The sequence below is a fragment of the Astatotilapia calliptera genome, chromosome 2 (assembly GCF_964374335.1).
Source record: "Astatotilapia calliptera chromosome 2, fAstCal68.1, whole genome shotgun sequence".
Classification (NCBI taxonomy): Eukaryota; Metazoa; Chordata; class Actinopteri; order Cichliformes; family Cichlidae; genus Astatotilapia; species Astatotilapia calliptera.
The window spans coordinates 29,421,026-29,440,217 of NC_137423.1; the positions used below are offsets into that span (position 1 = coordinate 29,421,026).

Genomic DNA, 19,192 nt, shown 5'->3' on the forward strand with positions numbered 1-19,192 from the left:
CCTCAAAGGCCCTAAATGTATTAGAGGAACCCAAAATAAACAGCTCTTGACAATAAAAGGTTTTTTAGGGTATTTTACACTTGCTGTAACAATAAGAATACTCTTTATCATCAACGCTTTCTTGGACTGACCTATTTAATAGTTAACAGTTTTACAGTAGTCATCTACAAGTTTGAAATCTATTGCAGTTTCTGACCTCATCACAGTATCAGTCCATGTATCCATTTAAAAACAAAGGTTTTGAGATGTTTTGTTTACAAAATTGCTGGTTGAATTTAACAAAACTTGGCTAAGCAAGTGGACATATCTGCTTATAAGCAGAAGCTCTGAAACTGTACATCTTGATAAGATATGGACAGTCACACTGTGCTATTGTTTCACACTCTAAACATCATGCTTCCTGTGTCACATGTCACTGGCTGTGTAGCAGGAAGGTTAGGACGCAAAGACAGAAGTTAAACTCAAAACAGCTTTATTGCTAAATGAACAAAAACTAAAATACAGAATAGAATAATTCAATCAAGGTAGAAACAGGAACTAATGAACTAGGTTTACTTGGTAGGACACATGAACAGCAGAACACACAGCAAGAGGCACACTGTCTAGAGGAAGAACAGAACATGAAACTAAATGAGACTGAGGCCATACATGAACATATAGGAAGATGAGGGAACAGGCAAGAGGTGGGAGTACAGACACTTATCCCAGGCTAATGAAATAAGAGAAACAAAACAGAACACAAAGCACAAGGGATGGCAAATTAAAACAGGAAATGACTAACATTAATACCTAGACTATGACATATGAGCTTGACACAAAGACAGAAAGTTAAGGAAACACAGAAAAGGCAGAACCAGACAGATACACAAGGTAAGCAAGAAAACGCAGCAATAAATAAACCTGTCCTGCAAATATATTGTTACAGTGTAGCAATAACAAAAGAAAAGTACACAGTATGAATCAGTGATGTTGATTTCAACCACTTGCAACAGTGCTCAAATTCAGTTTAGTACAAACAGTAGTTTCTGGTGGGTTGATTATTTCTATTTGCAATTATGTAATATGTATTTGATTTTAGGCCAAAAAATGTCTCAGATTAAAAGATTACTCTACTTATAGTTACAACATTTGTTATATTAGTTTCCACAGAATACAAATGCATAAGATACTCAGACCTTCTCATGGTAATTCAGTGTAAGCTGTGTAAATGTAAAACATGATTAGTGAATAAAAACAAGAGATACGTGTCATCTAAGTGTTATTTTCACACGCACAGAGATGTGAAATGTCAGTAGATCAAAGTTGACACTACACATTGCAAGAAGTAGAACTTCTCATTTCAACCATCAGAACAGAGTTGTCTGGATAGTCCATCATTTGTGGGACAGCAGAGACTTCAGCTTTTTCAGTTTTCTTTTTCTTCCAAGCAAAGTAGATGAAAATCCCAATTAATAAGAGAATTCCCATCACTGCTCTCAAACCACATAAAAGTAAGGAGTTATCTGTTCAGAGACACAAATATCACATTAAATTAGAGCTTTGACCAGGTTCACTTATGTATAACTGAGTTACCATTGGAGTAAGTGATACTACTAGAGGATTGATTCCTTACCTAGAGGGGTGTCAGAGACTTTTATAGGGCCCATTGTTGGTTTAATACACAGGGTATTTTTGGTTGCAAGCACCCACTTTGTAATGTGTGTCCCATCAGATAAAGTGCAGTTAATGAATATGAATCCTGAGGAATTCATTTGCTGTTTCAATAATTTATAACAAATGTAAAACTCATAACTCTTAAGATATTTTTGCATCATGTTCTTACTCACCACAAGTGCATATCCTTTGTTCTTTGGAGACACTATTGACATGATTTCTCACTGAGCAGACCAGATGTCCTGACACGTGCTGTTTCAGAATAATGTTGTTACTCTTATTATTTCCAGAAAGGAGCTCAGCATCTGTCAGTGTGCGTCCATCCAGACTCCAGCTGTACTGAGGACTGTCCCCTCCCTCAGAGGAGCAGGACACCCTCATCTCTCCCTGGGACAGACACTCAGAGACCAGCAGGACAGAGGACACAGGAGCTGAGAGAAACACACACAGATGAGTTTTGATATTATATGTCAGAACTGTTCATTCTTAATAGTATATAAGGAAGAGAATTGTAGCCACAAAATACAGTTAAATTTAGAATTTTCAATTAAATATTCAAATTCAGTCTAATCTAATCTAATTTTATTAATAGCAACAAATCACAACAACAGTTGCCTCAAGCTGTTTATGTTGTAAAGTAAAGGACCATCTATACCACACAGAATATGAGATATATTATATAAGATGATATGTTATGTAGATTACCCAAAATAATGTTACATTTACAGGGCTTAACACATTTATTAGGCTACCATCTAATGCAACGTTTATACCACACCTGCCTTAAATAAACATTATTGATGATTAGCAAATATATTTTTTATGTTTCTATGATTTTTCATGCACCAATATTTATTAGCCCTTTAATCCAAATTATATTTTAAACACTATAAAGTATTTATCTATAAAGTTTAAAATGTTTGATGTTTTTATACATTTGTTAAGCACTATATATAATAATTGTAGTCATTTCTTGAAATGGAAAAAATTACCTTGAAAGATCAACTTGAAAGTCCGCTGGCCTGATGATTTTCCATCTGAATCAAAGGTCTTAAGGCTATAATTACCACTGTCATTGCTGCTCAGGTTATTGAGCCTAAATGTTCCATTACTGGGAATAATGGTAGACCTGTTTCCTATCATATTAACCTGATTATTTTTCACATCTAATATTTTTAAAGAATTCTTTAATAATTGGTATCTAGGTAATTCTGAGGTGCTGTCCATCAGCTGGATGTCCACAGCTCCTCCCAAAGCTCCATAACACTGAGCTCCATCCTGTCTGCCATCACAGTAAGTTTCCACACCTGCAAATTCAAAAAATATTTTTGTAAAAAAAACAACAACAATAAAAAAGATATTAAGCAGCACTGAAGCAATTAAAAAATAATTCTGAATATTTCACTCACAGTGGGTTAATTGGTTATAACGTGTAAAAACAAGGTATTATACCTGGCATTGTGTCTTATATGTCACAGGTAATAGAGGCACCAGTACACGGTCACTGCAAACATGGTCACTACAAACTTTGCAACAAACTTGCAACGTTACAGTAGTAAAGTCCAAAATTTAGAGATATCTTAACGACTAAATATACCATATTTTCAGATCATAAGGCACACTGGATTATAAGGTGCACTGTCCCCGAACGGGTCTGTTTTCATACATAAGGCAGATAAGCGTCAGATAAGTCAATTTTGCTCAACTCATTCTTCTTGCTTCTTCCATTTCCGTACCATTGATTCATGAATGTTGAATCTTCTTTCAGCTGCTCTATTCCTGTGTTGTTGCAGTATATTAATGACTAACCTTTATTGTGGATGGGTTATCTCAGTTGTTCTCCTGACTGAAGTTTGGTCTGTTTATAGCATCCTGCCATGCGATTGCATTTGTCCGAATACCATCGGGAACCCTCACGTTAACTTTTATTGAGTGGAAAAAAGTTAGCATTCGTCCTCTAGCTTCACTGTGTTTATGTTGTGCTAACATAGCTGTGTCACTAGCGATCATGTAGCAAATCATTATATACCAACCAGCCCAACTTTAGTAACCCTACAAAAGTCACTGCTGTTTAGTTTTCTGTCTTCATCTATGTTGGAAGTGAGAGCAGTCCCTAGTTTTATACTTGAAAGGTTTCACATCATTACTCTATGTAATAATACCAGCGACAGGCCTACATCTGTAATTAGAATCATATGAGACAAACACAAATTGAAGGCTTCAACTTGATAGCTATGTTTCGTCTTTTTACTACTGCTATTTGCAATTCATTTTATTTTTTATAAAATTTTTGTCCCTAGTTTTATACTTTGAATTTTGATTTATTGTATTATTTCATTATTTGATCAATTCATGGAGTCCTTTAAAGCTTTGCATTATTTCACAAATGTTTGTAAAAGTGGGCTGTATGGTGCTTGATTTAATATGCCTGCGGCAATGTAACCGAAAACACCTGAATTCAAATATTAAGAGATGCCTTTGTCTATATACACCATTTATATAGTGTACATTACCAGTGTTGGTCAAGTTACTTGAAAAAAGTAATCAGTAGCTAATTACTGATTACTTCCCCCCAAAAGTAATCCCATTACTTTACTGATTACTTATTTTCAAAAGTAATTAATTACTTAGTTACTTTTTAAAAACACAATTTACAACCTGAATAGGTGATAAAGCGATAGATCTTTCAGCCCAATTCTACTTTTTCTACATAATCCATCATACAAAATGTAACCAAATGGAAAAGTCTCTTTTTAAAACTTGTTTTGTTAGTTTTAATCTTTTAACTTTATGCATCTAGCAAAAATTTAATTATATGCAACATTCTCTGACTGGAAGTTACTGCCCATCTCTGTACATTACAAACGTCACTGCTGTTTAGTTTCTCTCTTCATTTATGTCGGAAGTGATAGCAGAGCTATACGTCTTAATTTGTTTACGAAATCTTTCAGTCAGAACATGGTATATCCTGTTTAGGTGGAAACTAGCGAGCTAACTCCCTGCTAACTTCTAACTCCATTAAATTTAATAAATTCTGTTTTCATGGATGCCTCGATTTTGAACTTAATTGTTACACCTGGTAAAGCAGCAATGCTGATCATTATATTAAAGATGAAAGCATTTAGAAGGTTTTTAACTCCCAGTGATGGCCCAGTGTTCATTTATCTTTAGGACCTGAACAGACTCCGTGAGGCTCCTGACTATGTTATCCATAATGCTCCGACAGCAGTGCGGCTTCGTAGCTTACCAAAGTCGTACTAAAAATCTTTTTGACAGATTTTTGAGAACGGTTTATCACATAAAATTGGTTCGAGGTCAGTAAGCACAACCAGAATTCATACATGAGGCGCACCGGATTATAAAGCGCACTGCTGATTTTTGAGAAAATGTAAGCATTCTAAATGTGCCTTATAGTGCAGAAAATAGAGTACTACTAAAGCAATTTGGTAAGTAAACAGTGTGTATGTCACCTATGACAACTACAATTATGAAATCATGGCAATAAAATTTTGAATAAACCAAGCTACTTTTTGTACCTTACGAAATTTTAATTTAAAGTTTTAACATTTAGTTGGAAAAGTAAACATCCTTAGATGTGGGAAAAAGAAAATAGGTAAAAAGATTCCATTATGAGGTAATTCCATTTCAACCACAAAAACTACAAGAAGAAGAAGTTGAAGAAGAAGTTGGTTTTGTGCAGCAAGGATGAACAAAAACTGCCTAAATTCTAAAAATGAATGCACAAAGTAAAGAATTTCTCCATTTATCTGCAGCTATATTTTTTCCAGTTAAAAACTTTAAAAAATATATCACTCAACACTACTGCATCATACCGCTACTGTAACTGATGAACACATTAGTCATGTTGGAAATCTGTATTTGCCAACATGACTATAACTCAGCACTGCTTGTTTTTACCTTAAGTGCATACTGTAAATAAGCTGAACTTATAAACAAATAAAAGACAAGAGATCCTTTGGCTGTTTTCAAGTAGTCAAATGTACTAACACATGCCATGGCTTCAAAACACACTGTTGATATATAAGATTTTTACATTATAAAAGTGTTGCATCTCAAATGCTGAAAAACTCACCCTGAGCAACTCCCAGTAGAACAATCATCAATCCAAGCACAGCTTCCATCTTTTCTCACTGTTCAATGCGTGCTGGTACAGTTTTCAGCTGTCCGAGTGATCCCTTACATGTGATAAGTGTAAATAGTAATCATCCACAAACATCAGTGGAGATTGTAGCAAAGAGAGCTTTCATTTAATATCCAGGCAACTTTAAATCCAAGGAAAACTTATAATGAATTTTATTTTTGTATAAATTTATCATAAGTGTAGCTCAACCTTTAAGCTGCAGAACACTAAAGATAATATTATCATCGATTCAGTGACAACACTTATTACCCCAGCTGCTGCATATTTCAAACAATTAAATACAGCTCACCACAGATATGATGCAATAATAGCATCATCAGTAATATAAAATAATAATATGATATCAGCATCACCTACACAAACACAGCTTCTGTGTTTCTTCTCCATTCAGCCTATTCAGCAGGCAGCTTTCAGACAAACTCTTCTACTTTACCAAGATGTAAAAAGGCACAACCTACACTGACCATGTTTCCTGTTGGTGGAAGAACGTGTGAACACTGACCAGGCAGGATGTGACTACAATAGAGCTGCAAAGAGAGACAAAAGAAAGAAGCTGCCTACCAATTTAATGAAAAACAGTCAATTATTTTTACCTGTCAAACCTTGAAACACTTTCACAGGCATTAATGATTGTTGTGTTTTTCAGTGGTTTTGAAATGTACCAAATTTCTGTGTGTCGAGGTCTCATGTTAGGTTTCTCCATAAAAGGAGACATCAATGTCATTGCACAGCAACTGTTACCATCACTGCACACAGAAAGAAGTGAAACACAAAAAAAGTGTCACCATTCAAATCACAAATATGCATGTAGCTTTTATTACACAGAGTCTCTCAATAACTCTTCTTGGTTATATTGTGCTCCTGCTCTATGTTTATGTCTATGTTTAAAATGTAGACTGATGAGCACAGGGTACACAATGCCTTTTGATGTTTTATTTTTTTGCTTTTAATTTTTAATAAAAATAGTTTAGGCAATGTGGGTGCGTTCAAACTATTACATCTGTATATGATACAGTATTTTGAGGAAAATAGATGCTGAAAGAAGAAATCCAAAGCAGAATATGTGTGTGGAGATTGAAATATAATCTCTGATATTATATATTAGTTGCCTGGGCAGATCAGGAAAACCACAGCTTTTTCATCTTCTTTTGTTTGCTCCCTCTAGAGGTCACCACGGTAGATTATCAACTTCTGCAGGCTTTCTGTTTTCCTCCTGCCTGGCAGCTCGATATTCAGCACCCTCGATTACACCTCTCCAGTATTTAAAAACCTCACCACATGTCTAAACCCTCTCAGACTTGCTTCTCTAACTTTGTCTCCAAAATCCTCAACCTGAGCTGTTCCCTCTGATATACTTATTTTGAGTCTTGTACATTCGGGTTACTACCATTGAAGATCTTAACATCCAGATCCAAACCATAAATCATAGCATGTCTCACTCTTCTTGCTATTCTTCTGTCACCCCTGACTCACTCAACAAAAACATAGTTAAGCCAAACTGGGTTTGAAATGTAACATTTGATTTTAAAACCTGAACACTGAATTCATAATGGAATCAGCTCAATTTTTAGATAATGGCGCCCTCCAGTGATTAAGAATTATACAGCTTCAAAGCATTTTTGCACTGATGTTTACAGGAATATCATAAAAACAATGCTTTCCCATATTCTGTCATCAATCTGAAATTGGGAAATTACACTTATTAAGTTTTGCCAGATTATTTGTTCTGAATTATTGCAGTGACATATTTGTAGGTGGCATCCTCACAGGGGTCAGGTAGGTTTGAAGTGTGTGTAACAGCTTAACTAAATTGATATTACAGTTTTTATTGATTGCATTTGCACAATTCTCACAGCAGAAATGTTATTCTCACCACTCTTAATACAGTTCTGAAATCAGTAACACATTAATCATTCTCATCATTTTCACACACTGCTGTTGTTTCTGCACATACTTCACCTCTAAGATATTTGTTACTGTTCTGTTACAGGTTGCTGTTAACACGGCCCCTGACACAAGTGATATGTGTTTGACATATTACCATATTTGACATGATGCAACGTTCACCATTTATCCAGATTTGTGACTGGCACCAGCCACCCCAACCCTAACCTGCCTGTGGGATTCGTGTGTGAACTTCCCCATCGAGCAAACAGAAATTAAACAAAGGCAGGTCACAGAGTAAGTCTGGTCATGTCCGCAGTTCTTATCACTTACTTTTTCCTTTCCGTCACATCATCTTAAGTAACAAACACAATGCATCGCATTATTAGGATAAGCTAATTAGGTAAGTTCAATTAAACTAATATTTAGATGTTCTTTAGTGTTGTTGTCAGATCTCTGTGTTTTACTCACAGACTTATATAAATTTTGCATATAATTTATTTACTTCAACTGATACAAACAGATCCAGAAAAAATATGTTTGTTTTAAATAAATATTTAAATTCTTTTTGTTTTTGTTTTGCTTCCTTCCGGAGTAACTGTGGACCTTGAACTGATGGGCAGCAGCTCAGAAATATTTAGATACCAGATGTTAAAGGATCAATTCAAAGTATTCACTAGGAGAAACAAAACAGTTTTTCTTAATATGATAAAAACTGAGCTCTCTTTATTCCCAATAATACAAGGCAGCTTTATTGTGCTGTACAAACTTGGGTGTCAAAACAGGGAAACAGAACATATAAACTGGGATGGACGGAGTAATCTAACTAATCAAGAAATGGGAGAGAAGGGAAACACAGCTGGTACTAATTACACAGACCAGACGGGGAACAGAGGCTGAACATAGAGCAGAACAGTCAAAATAAAACAGGAAGTACATGACAGACACAGAGACCCACACTAGATACTGAACAGAGAGAACACTGAGTACAGGGACAGGAGTGACATGAGACACTACTGACTGGGGAACAAGACAAACAGGAGGACAGAACTAAACATAGACTAAACATGGGGGCACCAGAACAAAACTTAAAAAACTAGAATTACCAGAGCAAAGAAAGACTAGAGTGCTTAAACAGAAACCAAAACACTAGTAATCATAAACCATGAAGTCACAGATTAATAATAATAATAATAAAATAAATCCAAACTCTGGGTTACTGACCCAGGACTGGACAGTCATGGTTTGGCCTCCCCAAAACTTGCAACTCACCATTATTTAAGCAGTGTAGGATTATCTTGAAAGAACAGCAGAAATCACAGCCAACTTTCAAAGAAGAGCGTCGAATGTCCTTGAAGAACCCTGGATAACTATTCCTGAAAGCTACTTAAAGAAATTTCAAGAAGATTTACTTAACAGAGTTCATACTGTGTTGAAGAATAATGGTGGTCATATCTGATATTAAGCTGCTAGAATTTCACTAAAAAGAGCCAGAGAGAACGAGGGAGAGATTCAATAAAGATTTTCAGTCCAGAGTATATTATTTGATATATTCTACAAATGAACAAATATTACAGTGTAGCTGTACGTAAGGAAAATATATGAAAGCCTGTATTTTCACATAACATCTTTGGTAGAGAAAGAAGCGTTATCTACTTTGTTGCGATCGTGGTTCAAGAGTTGGGAGTTCGTCTTGTAACCGGAAGGTTGCCGGTTCGAGCCGCGGCTCAGACAGTCTTGGTCGTATGTCCTTGGGCAAGACACTTCACCTGTTGCCTACTGGTGGTGGTCAGAGGGTCTGGTGGCGCCAGTGTCTGGCAGCCTCTCCTCTGTCGGTGCGCCCCAAGGCGGCTGTGGCTGCATTGTAGCTTGCCATCACCAGTGTGCGAATGGGTGGATGACTGAACGTGTAAAGCGCTTTGGGGTCCTTAGGGACCAAGTAAAGCGCTATACAAATACAGGCCATTTTACTTTGTGACATTTTTATAAAGTTCTCTTTAAGAACACTATTTACACATTAATTCCTAAAATCTATATGCCCTAGATCAGGTTAACAGTTTAATTTTTATATGTAAATATGCCACAGATGTTTTCTGATGACAAGCAGAAAAAAGGAGAGACTACACCACTCTAACCATGCTGACAGTTTCTTTGTATCTAGTTTTTCATCTTCAGCTTCAACATGACTGTAGAAGCAGAGTTAAGCTGCATAAATCTTATTCTGAGTTTTTGTATTTTGATGATATTTGAATTGAGACTGAGCTTGTAATACAGTGTCAAAGATCTTCTTACCTAAAGGGTTCTGTGGTAAACTGGCTCTGAGCTAATTGAAAATACAATTAAGTTGACAAGATGCAGGTCACGTAACTTCCCTAAATGACAGAATATAATCAATATTGTTATTGTGATCTCTATGATAAAAAATCAACACAGTCTGAGATTCAAATATATGATGCTGGCAGGTTTTATTGTGTAATGTTTCTTGAGATGACATACATTATGAAGTAATGTTACATAAATTTGAACTAAACTGTTGTAAACATACCACAGCAGATTTGATGATTCATACATGAACATGCTTTTCAGCATACTTTATTGACACTTTTACTCTCTCACGGTTGCTGTCACAAACACATGGCTGCAGCTCTACAGCTGCCAGCCACACACATCACCACCAACAGCAATGACAACAGTTATAACACAGACTTTAAGCTGGTGAAGGGTGATTGCGGATGCTGTTCAGGTGCTCCCTCTCCTGCAGTGACACCACTTACCACAACCCACCACAACCGTACTTAAATAAGTTAGGAAATTATTTTTGTTTCGACTGTAAAATTTATTATGCAGATATCAAAGAAAAAATACAACTACAAAACTTTAATATAACGTGTTCTCTTCTTCTGTAACTGAAAAGTCAGCTGTGGGCATTCAGATCTTTTATCAATGACCAAAACTTTTTCTGCACTGAATTTTTTACAAAGTGTAATGATTTTAAATGTAATTATTTAAAAATAGTGTGGAAAACAGTCACAGTAGTAGTGTAACAGTAAATGCAGAGGTTCCCTAACAACAGAACCATTTTGCACAATACAGTGAAAATAAGATAAATTAATAAATCAATAAGCATGATCCTTGATGGTTTATATTTGTACGATGGGAAATCACATTAACTGAAAGACCTCTAGGCATCTTGGCATCACCTCCTCCGTCCATGGACTTTGGGTGATGCAGTCTATATAAAAGTAGTGACCGCTTAAATTATCGTGCATATTTTGGATGTTAGCATAAACAAAACCATCTCCTGTTGTTTCAGTCTGGCAAGTTCATTTTGAAAACTTGATTAACTCCAGCTCTGCTATTTTCTCCCTTTGCTTCACCTGCCACAACACCAACATTAGCATAGACTTCTTGGCCATTTCCATTCTCTGCAGAGCAGCAAATAGAGTCAGTGAATGATTAAAGAATTTTTCATGTTCTATGAAACTGTTTGCTAATAGTCAAAAAATGTCACTGTATGGAAAAAGTTCGTTTTACCACAAAGATGCAAAATGATTTGCATTTTACATAGATAAATAAATAAATAAAACATGACTTTTAACATTCTTTTGGGAGCTTTGAGCTTTACAAAGCTGGGCAAAATTGCTTTCAAACACTTTGTGTTAAAGGTAGTTGGTTAACAATACTTGCATATTTAACTGACACATAACAGATATCAATAAACTCTTAGCAAGAATAAAAAAAAAACTATTTAAAAGTGCTCAATTATTCTGTTTATCTTCTTAAAAAATGCAAAAAAGAGCGACCTGAGTAATGGGAGAAAGAAAAAAAAGATGTTTGTTACCGTTTTGTTTTAGGCGTTTGTCGTTTTTCTTTTTCTCTGAGCAGATGATAACTGCACCCACAGCCATGAAAATTACCAGAGCTGAGAGTCCACCACCAATCAATGACAAATTGCATGTTTCAAAGATAAAAGACAACAAAAGATGAAAAAACTGATTTCATTGGATCTACTTAGTTTTCACTTACTAATCCATCATGATTCATCTCTGATGGCAGTTTCTTTTTCCTTACCCACAGAACTCTTTGCTGGTTCAGTACACACAGTGTTATTAGTTTTATGCACACACTCTGATATCTGTGTCCTGATGACTGAAGTGCAGTTAATGAAAATAAAGCCTATGAGCAAAGAAACCCACGTAATTTGCTAAAGATATACAAAGTGAGCATATCAATTGCTGAGTGATTATCAGATATTATTTACAAAGACCTCACTCACCAGAGGTAGATATCCTCTCTTCTTTGAAGACATCACTGACGTTATTACTGACTGAGCAGACCAGATGTCCTGAGACGTGCTGTTTCAGAGTGATGATGTTAGTCTCATTATTTCCAGAAAGGAGCTCAGCATCTGTCAGTGTGCGTCCATCCAGAGTCCAGCTGTACTGAGGACTGTCCCCTCCCTCAGAGGAGCAGGACGCCCTCATCTCTCCCTGGGACAGACACTCAGAGACCAGCAGGACAGAGGACACAGGAGCTGAGAGAAACACACAGATCAATTCTGATACCGTGACAGGATTTTGGTCTCCAATGAATAACTGGGAAAGCAAAAAAATATATCTGAAAATTGTCCACGGGAACTTGTGGATTTTAGTTTGTAGTCCCTGCCAGAAGGACTGTGGTTACATTTTCTGACGATTGTCAGTTTAAGTCCATTAATGTAAAGCTTTTATTTGTGAACAGATACGTATTATACAGGTCTGTGACTGAAACATAGTTTGAGGTAAGTTAGCAGCTCTAGTTTCCTTGTGCAGATATTCATCAAGATGAAAATTTACAAAACCTAGCTGGAAAATTGCAATTTTCCAAACGACAAAACAAATGTCTGAATTGTATTTAGCTGCTGTAGCGTTTAGACTCTGCAGCTGTGCATGTTGCCTTACCACACCATCATCAAATGTTTTAAGTAGCCTGTACTTTTCTACAAGAAAAAAAGTAAAAATGTCTGGTATGAAATAGAACAGTTGTTTAATGAGGTAATTTGTCATAGTTGTATTTACTTATATGTGTTTACTGCATATTCAATGATCTCAGAATGGCACATTAATGTTTAAAGAAAAGCAGGCCAAGCAAGCTGGAAAAATTTGTCTTTTGTTGTTGTTGTTCTTTTTGTTCCAAACTTATTTTATGGACTGTACTAGATTCCGTGGCTGCAAAACATCTCATTGTTATAAGATTAGGTATTAAGCAAGTTTTGTAGCTCACCATGAGAAACTCCGAACAACATCAACAACAGTCCAGCTACAGCTTCCATGTCTGCTCAGTGTTCAGCCTTTGTTGATACAGTCTGCAGCTTTCAAAGTTTTTTACTCAGAAACAGGCGTGTGTGTGCTGGTCTGAACAGGCTCCAGGGTGCCCTGTTAGCGATTAGCCTCAGAGAAGAATTCTTAAAAATTTTGGTGTCAGGTTTCATTGATGTTGTACTTAACAACTTCTTTTCTTTTGTTTGTTTGTTTCTTTTTTTGGCCCCACAAACACAAATAAATATAGACAATTAGGGGGAAAAGATTTCGGAATTATTTATAAAGGTTTCATTTTCGCTTCATATCATTGGTTGCACTGGATTACTTTTTGATAATCAACACATTTTTAAATAGTCTGACTTTATGTCTTCACTGAGGCGACACGGTTACGCAACTTATTTATAACTGACTGCATTCATGTTATATTTTCGCTTTCTGTTCATGATGTTGAAAATACTTGTTTAAAACCAAAAGTATTTTATGTTCAATATCAGAAGTACTGTACTGTATATTAGTGTGAAATGTGGGGCACATCTTAGGGGCTCATGTAAGGCAGCCCACACTTAGGCCATGTCCACACTAATACGTTGTCATTTGAAAACACATCTTTTCTTTCTCCATTTTGGCGTTTCAGACAAAAGCACCATTTTCAAATTTATCGGGGCTAGTGTGGACGTAGCCTTAGAGCAGGGGTCACTAACAGGCGGACCGGTGTCCGAGTCCGGACCCAGACGCCATCCTATGTGGACCCGGACCTATAGTTAACAAAATATTAAATTATATTTAATTTTGATGGGGCGATTCAATTTTAAGCGGTAACATTACATTGTATTAGACCAGGGAACATACAAACCAAGCGAGTGCGAGTTAAGCCACCCACGTGACACTACTTAGCCAATCAAATCTGTGCATTCAAGGCGATCGCACCGCTGAATGCAGACACAGACAGACAGAGGAAAGAGACGGTGAGAGGCGAATGACAAGCGAGGCGATAAACGATACAGGGAGACAAGACGTGAGGTGGAGTCACAAGAGGTAAAACAACTATGGCGCTTTCAAAAAAGAGAAAATAGAACTTTCAAGACTGAATGGACCGACGCATATATGTTCATTCCTCCAGCCGCAAGCAGCAAACCAGTGTGTCTCATATGTTCAGAAACCGTGGCACTGATTAAAAGTGGCAATGTCAAACGCCACTATGAGGCAAAGCACAAAGCCTTTGAACAATCATACCCACCCAAGTCTGAACTCAGGTCCCAGAAAATTAGCAGTCTCAGAGCCCAATATGATCAATCCACAAGGATCTTAACCAGTTCTTTCACCGCCCAACAACGTGCTCCTGACAGGGAGGACGTGTCCCGGACCTCTGCTTGAGAAGATTTTCTCCAACTGGACCTCCTCAAATTTTAGTTTAATACCCCTGCCTTAGAGTGTGGAAATACTACTATATGTACAATTGGCCCCACTGTGGAACCCTCTCTGCTTATTATGGGCAGCCCACACTACGTGCTGCCCAACTGGGGCCCATATTTCTTCATAATTCAGGAAAAAAATGGAGGACCCGGCCCATGACTGCGAAGGCCGGGTCCTCTGGTGGACGCAGCTTCAGAATTTGGACACCCCCGGCCTGTTTCCGGCCGGACAATAATAACAGTGACATTTAACTTATTTTATTTGATAAATAAACACTGTAAGATTCAAGTTTTTTGTGTATATGTATACCACTCCCACCCCCCAACCCCCAACAGCCCTTTTGAATGTCTCCCTAATTCTGAGGTCTCAAAGTTGGTAAGTATGTGCTAGGCTTGGCCCACATCAGTCTAAAATTGTATGTAACCATGAATAACCTGTCCACCAGGAGAGACTGGACAGTATAGATGTAAAACAAATATGCCAGAAGTTTATCTCAGCTAACGAAAGGAGAAGGCATGTGTTTGGCTGCTTCACATAGTGGACATTGAGTTGTTGTGTGGGGCACCAGTAGTCCATGTCTGTTGCTGTAACAGTAGTTCATGTTTAGAATAAAAAATCCCAGCTCACAGATTTGATAGAGGCAGTAGTTTACCTAAAATGTTGCATAATTTTTCTGAGAGATCTTTTACTTTGTGGTAATCTTATATGAGTAGTTTTGTATAAGAGATGTTGGTGTACTATAATATGAAGTAATGTTGTTAAGTCCTTAAAGTCATATTCTTTTATTGTCATGATTGTATTTGAAACTATTTTTATTTTTGAATACCTGATTTATATGGAATATGGCCGAGGTAAACTAAAGTCTAAAATACTTAGTCATTTGTTTAATAGTAATTTAACATTATATAATTCACATATAAAACTATGAATTGTGATTTTAAATGGTTTAAAAGCATGTAGAATAGCATATGTAGGCAAGTATATTTCTCCTCTTTGTATTAAGAAGCAAAGACAAAAAAAAAAAAAGAAACATGGCAGGGTTCGGTGGCTGAATCATCTGTCCCCACCAATGCCAAAACCAAATCTTCGACCTTGCGCTGATATACTGTATAACATGTAAATATATATTAATGATATGCCACATGTAAAAAGCTGAAAAAACTGCATGAATGAGGAAAGGAGAATGATAAAGAGCGCAGTGGACACTGATTAGCCCAAAGAAGGTGAGTAAGAAGATGATTGGACTAGAGTAAAGATGACGGTATTGAGACTGACAGCGTGGGAAAGTGGCAGTGAGGTAGAGAACAGAGAAGCAGGCAAATGAGTGACTACAGATCTTCCCTAGTGAACTCACACATAACGTTCATTACAATCTATTTAGTGACTGTCTTTAATATCACAGTTGCTACAGGTTTCAAATAATTAAACCCAGTTCACCACAAAGGACAACTAATAGTGGGGAGTGAGTTGGAGGGTGGGGTGGGCTGCTTTTAACTATGTAAAGCACTTTGTGCTACATTTTCTCTGTATGAAAAGTGCTTTATAAATAAAGATTGATTGATTGATTGATAATAGTATCACCTACACAAACACAGTTTCTGTGTTTCTTCACTATTCAGCCTCTTGTGACTGAGCAGGCAGCTTTTAAGTAAACCTTGTACTTTACTAAGACACAAATAGGCAAAACCTCTGACCATGTTTCCTGTTTTAGTGATCAGCTTCTAAATAAGAATGTGTGAACTCAGACCAGGCAGGATGTGACTACAATACAACTGCAGAGACTGAGAAGACAGACTGCAGTCATTAATTTAGTAATACTAAAACTCTAAAACTCCTAAACCAATTTTGTAATTTTATTCAAGATTCAATTCAGGATTTTTCACGTACATAGTTATACAAGTATAACACGAAGTGAAATGTGACCTGATACGCTCCTCGACTGTGCAAAATATATAGAGAAAAACATTATATACAGTAAGTAAATAGATATATACAAAGATGACATTATGTGCAATATTGTCCAACTTATTATGCTTTTTCATCGACACTTGATATTTACAGCTAAATTAAATTAACAAGTTAAAGGGGGTTTTTAAGCACTTTGAAGTACACAAAAATTACCAGAAAAGTGTGTAATTAAGCCACAATTGTTTTTAATTTAAGAAATATAAATAACAGATTCCGTCAAACCTTGAAACACCTTCACAGACATTATTTCTTGTTGTTTTGCTCAGTTTTGAAGTGTTGTCTGAAGTTCTGTTCGTTGATGTTATATGTCAGGTAAAACCGTCATTGTGCACAGAAGGAAACACAGTGAAGCAATAGTAAGTGCTACTACACAAACCACAAGCACACATGCAGGTTTTAAAATGAAAAGCCTCATTTTTATTCTTTTATTTATTTTTGTTATATTCTACTGTGTCACTACATTTAAATCTGGACTGATGAACACAGACTGCAGCACATATTTTAATGAATTCATTTTTTAATAAAAGCAGTTTGTGCAATGTTTATAACCTGTGTTCATGATTACATTTATATACAATGCAGTATATGGAGAAAATGAGATATTAAAATAAGAGGACAGAAACAGAAGATGAGGTTTACCCTTTTATTATAAACTGTCTGGACAGGTCAGGAATACCTCTTCTTCTTCCATCTGATACTTTTAGGGGCCATCCCAGCAGTCCGTCTTCCTATCCCTAGTATCCTCTCCTATCATATCAGCTCTCTGCATGTCCAACATGACAACCATGTTGTCTCCAAACTGCTCAACCTGAGCTGTGCCTCTAATATACTAATTTCTACTCTTGTCCATCCTGGTTACTCCCAATGAAAATGAACTAAAAATATAGATCTATAGATGACACTCAAAGGTAAACAGAAGGTAGAATGTGAACAGAAGATTAATGAGCTTGAACACCAAACTCACCATTAACCACAATGAACCTAAAGCCCCATTGAACAAAATTAATTTGAAAAATGAGTAAAACCCCAAAACATCATAAAACTCACAACCCTGGGTAAATCACATGGGTGACTTGGGATTACTCTGTCTCCACCTCTATCTCCCCTCTTTGACAACTTGCTTTCCTTGCTGTTGTGTGAGACTGACATCAGTAAACATTATTACCTGGTCATCTTCTTCCTCGGCAGAGAAGCAAGAAGAATAAAGTAACATAAGTGAGTCATTAAAATAATCGTTTGAGGTCTAAACAGAAGTTTACCATCATTTCTTCAGCAGACTGAAAATTGTGAAATGGTTTCACTGATTCTGACCAAAATGCACACAAAACATGACTTTTAATTTTGCTCAGTTCTGGCTTTTTTGATGTATCAACAAACTTTTGGCAAAGAATAAAAATTGTTTATTTAAAAAACAGCAAACAGAAAAATTGTTATATGTAATTATTAAAAGAACAAAGTTTTTTTTACCTTCCTGTTTTGTAGGTTTGTTTTTTTTGTTTCTTTCTCCGAGAACAGATGACTGCTACACCCACAACTAAGAAAATTATCAGTGCTAAGAGAACACCACCCATCAGTGTTAAAATTCCTGCTCCTAAAATAAATGAAATTTAAAAAAAAAACAAGTCAACATGTGTTTTTATGGCAAAACACAAGGAGAAAATAAAGACAATTACATCAATAAATTCATTGCATTAAAGTTTTAATTTATTAATGTGCCATCAGTGATTATTATTGTCCAACTGATTAATATGCAATCAATGAAAATGAAGCTTATAGCCCATAAATAAATGATTTATGAAAGGTGTACAAATTGACCATTTTGGTCACTAACTTCCCAAGGGCAAGTCAGAGCAGAGACATATTCACACTACAGTAGCAGTACAAATATCTAAAAAAGACCAGTTTCTGTCTTTTGTCAAGCTCTCGAGACTACTACCATGAGCTGGATGACTGGGAACCTACACTGACTGAATTGCTGATTCAGTATTAGATATTATTTACAAAGACCTCACTCACCACAGGTAGATATCCTCTCTTCTTTGGAGACATTACTGACGTTGTTCTTGACTGAGCAGACCAGATGTCCTGAGACGTTCTGTTTCAAAGTGATGATGTTAGTCTCATTATTTCCAGAAAGGAGCTCAGCATCTGTCAGTGTGCGTCCATTTAGAGTCCAGCTGTACTGAGGACTGTCCCCTCCCTCAGAGGAGCAGGACACCCTCCTCTCTCCCTGGGACAGACACTCAGAGACCAGCAGGACAGAGGACACAGGAGCTGAGAGAAACACACACAGATGAGTTTAGATTTTAAATCAGAATCTCTGTCATTTTCTATAGTCTCTAAAAAGAAACAAGGAAAGAACAAAATACATGTATTTGATATTTTGTGATATATTATTTAGTTTGCCAACAGAACAGAAAAAATACCTTGAATAAACAACTGTAAAATACGCTCGTCTGATCTTCTTCCATCTGAATCAAAGGCTTGAAGAGTATAATTATCACTGTCACTCCTGCTCAAGTTATTGATCCTAAATGTCCCATTACTGAGGAAAAGATACCTATGTTCTGTGGTTTTAAAACTGATCATATTCTTTTTCACATTAAATATGTTTAATGAATCCTTCAACAATTGGTATTCAAGTATTTCCGAAATGCTGCCCAGATGGATGTCCACAGTTCCTCCCAAAGCTCCATAGCACTTAGTTTCATCCTGGCTGCCATCACAGTAAGTTCCCATACCTGCCAATGCAAAGTAAACGGAAGAAAAATTGACACAATTTTGAGTGTTTAGTACCTACAAGAACTACAGT

General features: G+C 36.4%; 2 protein-coding genes and 1 long non-coding RNA gene across 3 annotated transcripts; all 3 read right to left on the minus strand.

The window, feature by feature from the left end:
• Positions 1 to 455: 455 nt before the first annotated feature.
• LOC113028343 (uncharacterized) lies at positions 456 to 9,370 on the minus strand. The gene is made up of 5 exons (XR_013911883.1): positions 8,972 to 9,370; positions 2,646 to 2,960; positions 1,827 to 2,084; positions 1,613 to 1,738; positions 456 to 1,502 (listed from the first exon to the last, which is right to left on the minus strand). It is a non-coding gene; the product is annotated as an uncharacterized LOC113028343 (long non-coding RNA).
• Positions 9,371 to 10,145: 775 nt separating this feature from the next.
• On the minus strand, positions 10,146 to 13,047 carry LOC145431537 (uncharacterized). Its single transcript, XM_080307491.1, has 4 exons — positions 12,962 to 13,047; positions 11,976 to 12,233; positions 11,541 to 11,621; positions 10,146 to 11,124 (listed from the first exon to the last, which is right to left on the minus strand). Exons 1-4 carry the CDS (start codon positions 13,008 to 13,010, stop codon positions 11,009 to 11,011), a joined length of 504 nt encoding a protein of 167 aa, XP_080163617.1. The 5' UTR covers positions 13,011 to 13,047; the 3' UTR covers positions 10,146 to 11,008.
• A 4,209-nt stretch (positions 13,048 to 17,256) lies between these two features.
• LOC145431539 (T-cell surface antigen CD2-like) lies at positions 17,257 to 19,119 on the minus strand. Its single transcript, XM_080307495.1, has 4 exons — positions 18,807 to 19,119; positions 18,397 to 18,654; positions 17,848 to 17,971; positions 17,257 to 17,556 (listed from the first exon to the last, which is right to left on the minus strand). The coding sequence occupies exons 1-4, from the start codon at positions 19,117 to 19,119 to the stop codon at positions 17,550 to 17,552; spliced, it is 702 nt and encodes a 233-aa protein (XP_080163621.1). The 3' UTR covers positions 17,257 to 17,549.
• Positions 19,120 to 19,192: the final 73 nt, after the last annotated feature.

Bases quoted from the DNA above. Each gene is read 5' to 3' on its own strand.
- LOC145431537 (XM_080307491.1), bottom strand. From the start codon at position 13,010: ATGGAAGCTGTAGCTGGACTGTTGTTGATGTTGTTCGGAGTTTCTCAT. The intron at 11,622-11,975 runs GTGAGTGAGGTC...GTGGACTCTCAG, and splicing joins AGAGAGGATATCTACCTCTG to CTCTGGTAATTTTCATGGCT. The intron at 11,125-11,540 runs GTAACAAACATC...GCTGCTCTGCAG, and splicing joins CAAACGCCTAAAACAAAACG to AGAATGGAAATGGCCAAGAA.
- LOC145431539 (XM_080307495.1), bottom strand. From the start codon at position 19,119: ATGGGAACTTACTGTGATGGCAGCCAGGATGAAACTAAGTGCTATGGA. The intron at 18,655-18,806 runs GTATTTTTTCTG...TGTTTCTCTCAG, and splicing joins TTTACAGTTGTTTATTCAAG to CTCCTGTGTCCTCTGTCCTG. The intron at 17,972-18,396 runs GTGAGTGAGGTC...CATTTATTTTAG, and splicing joins AGAGAGGATATCTACCTGTG to GAGCAGGAATTTTAACACTG.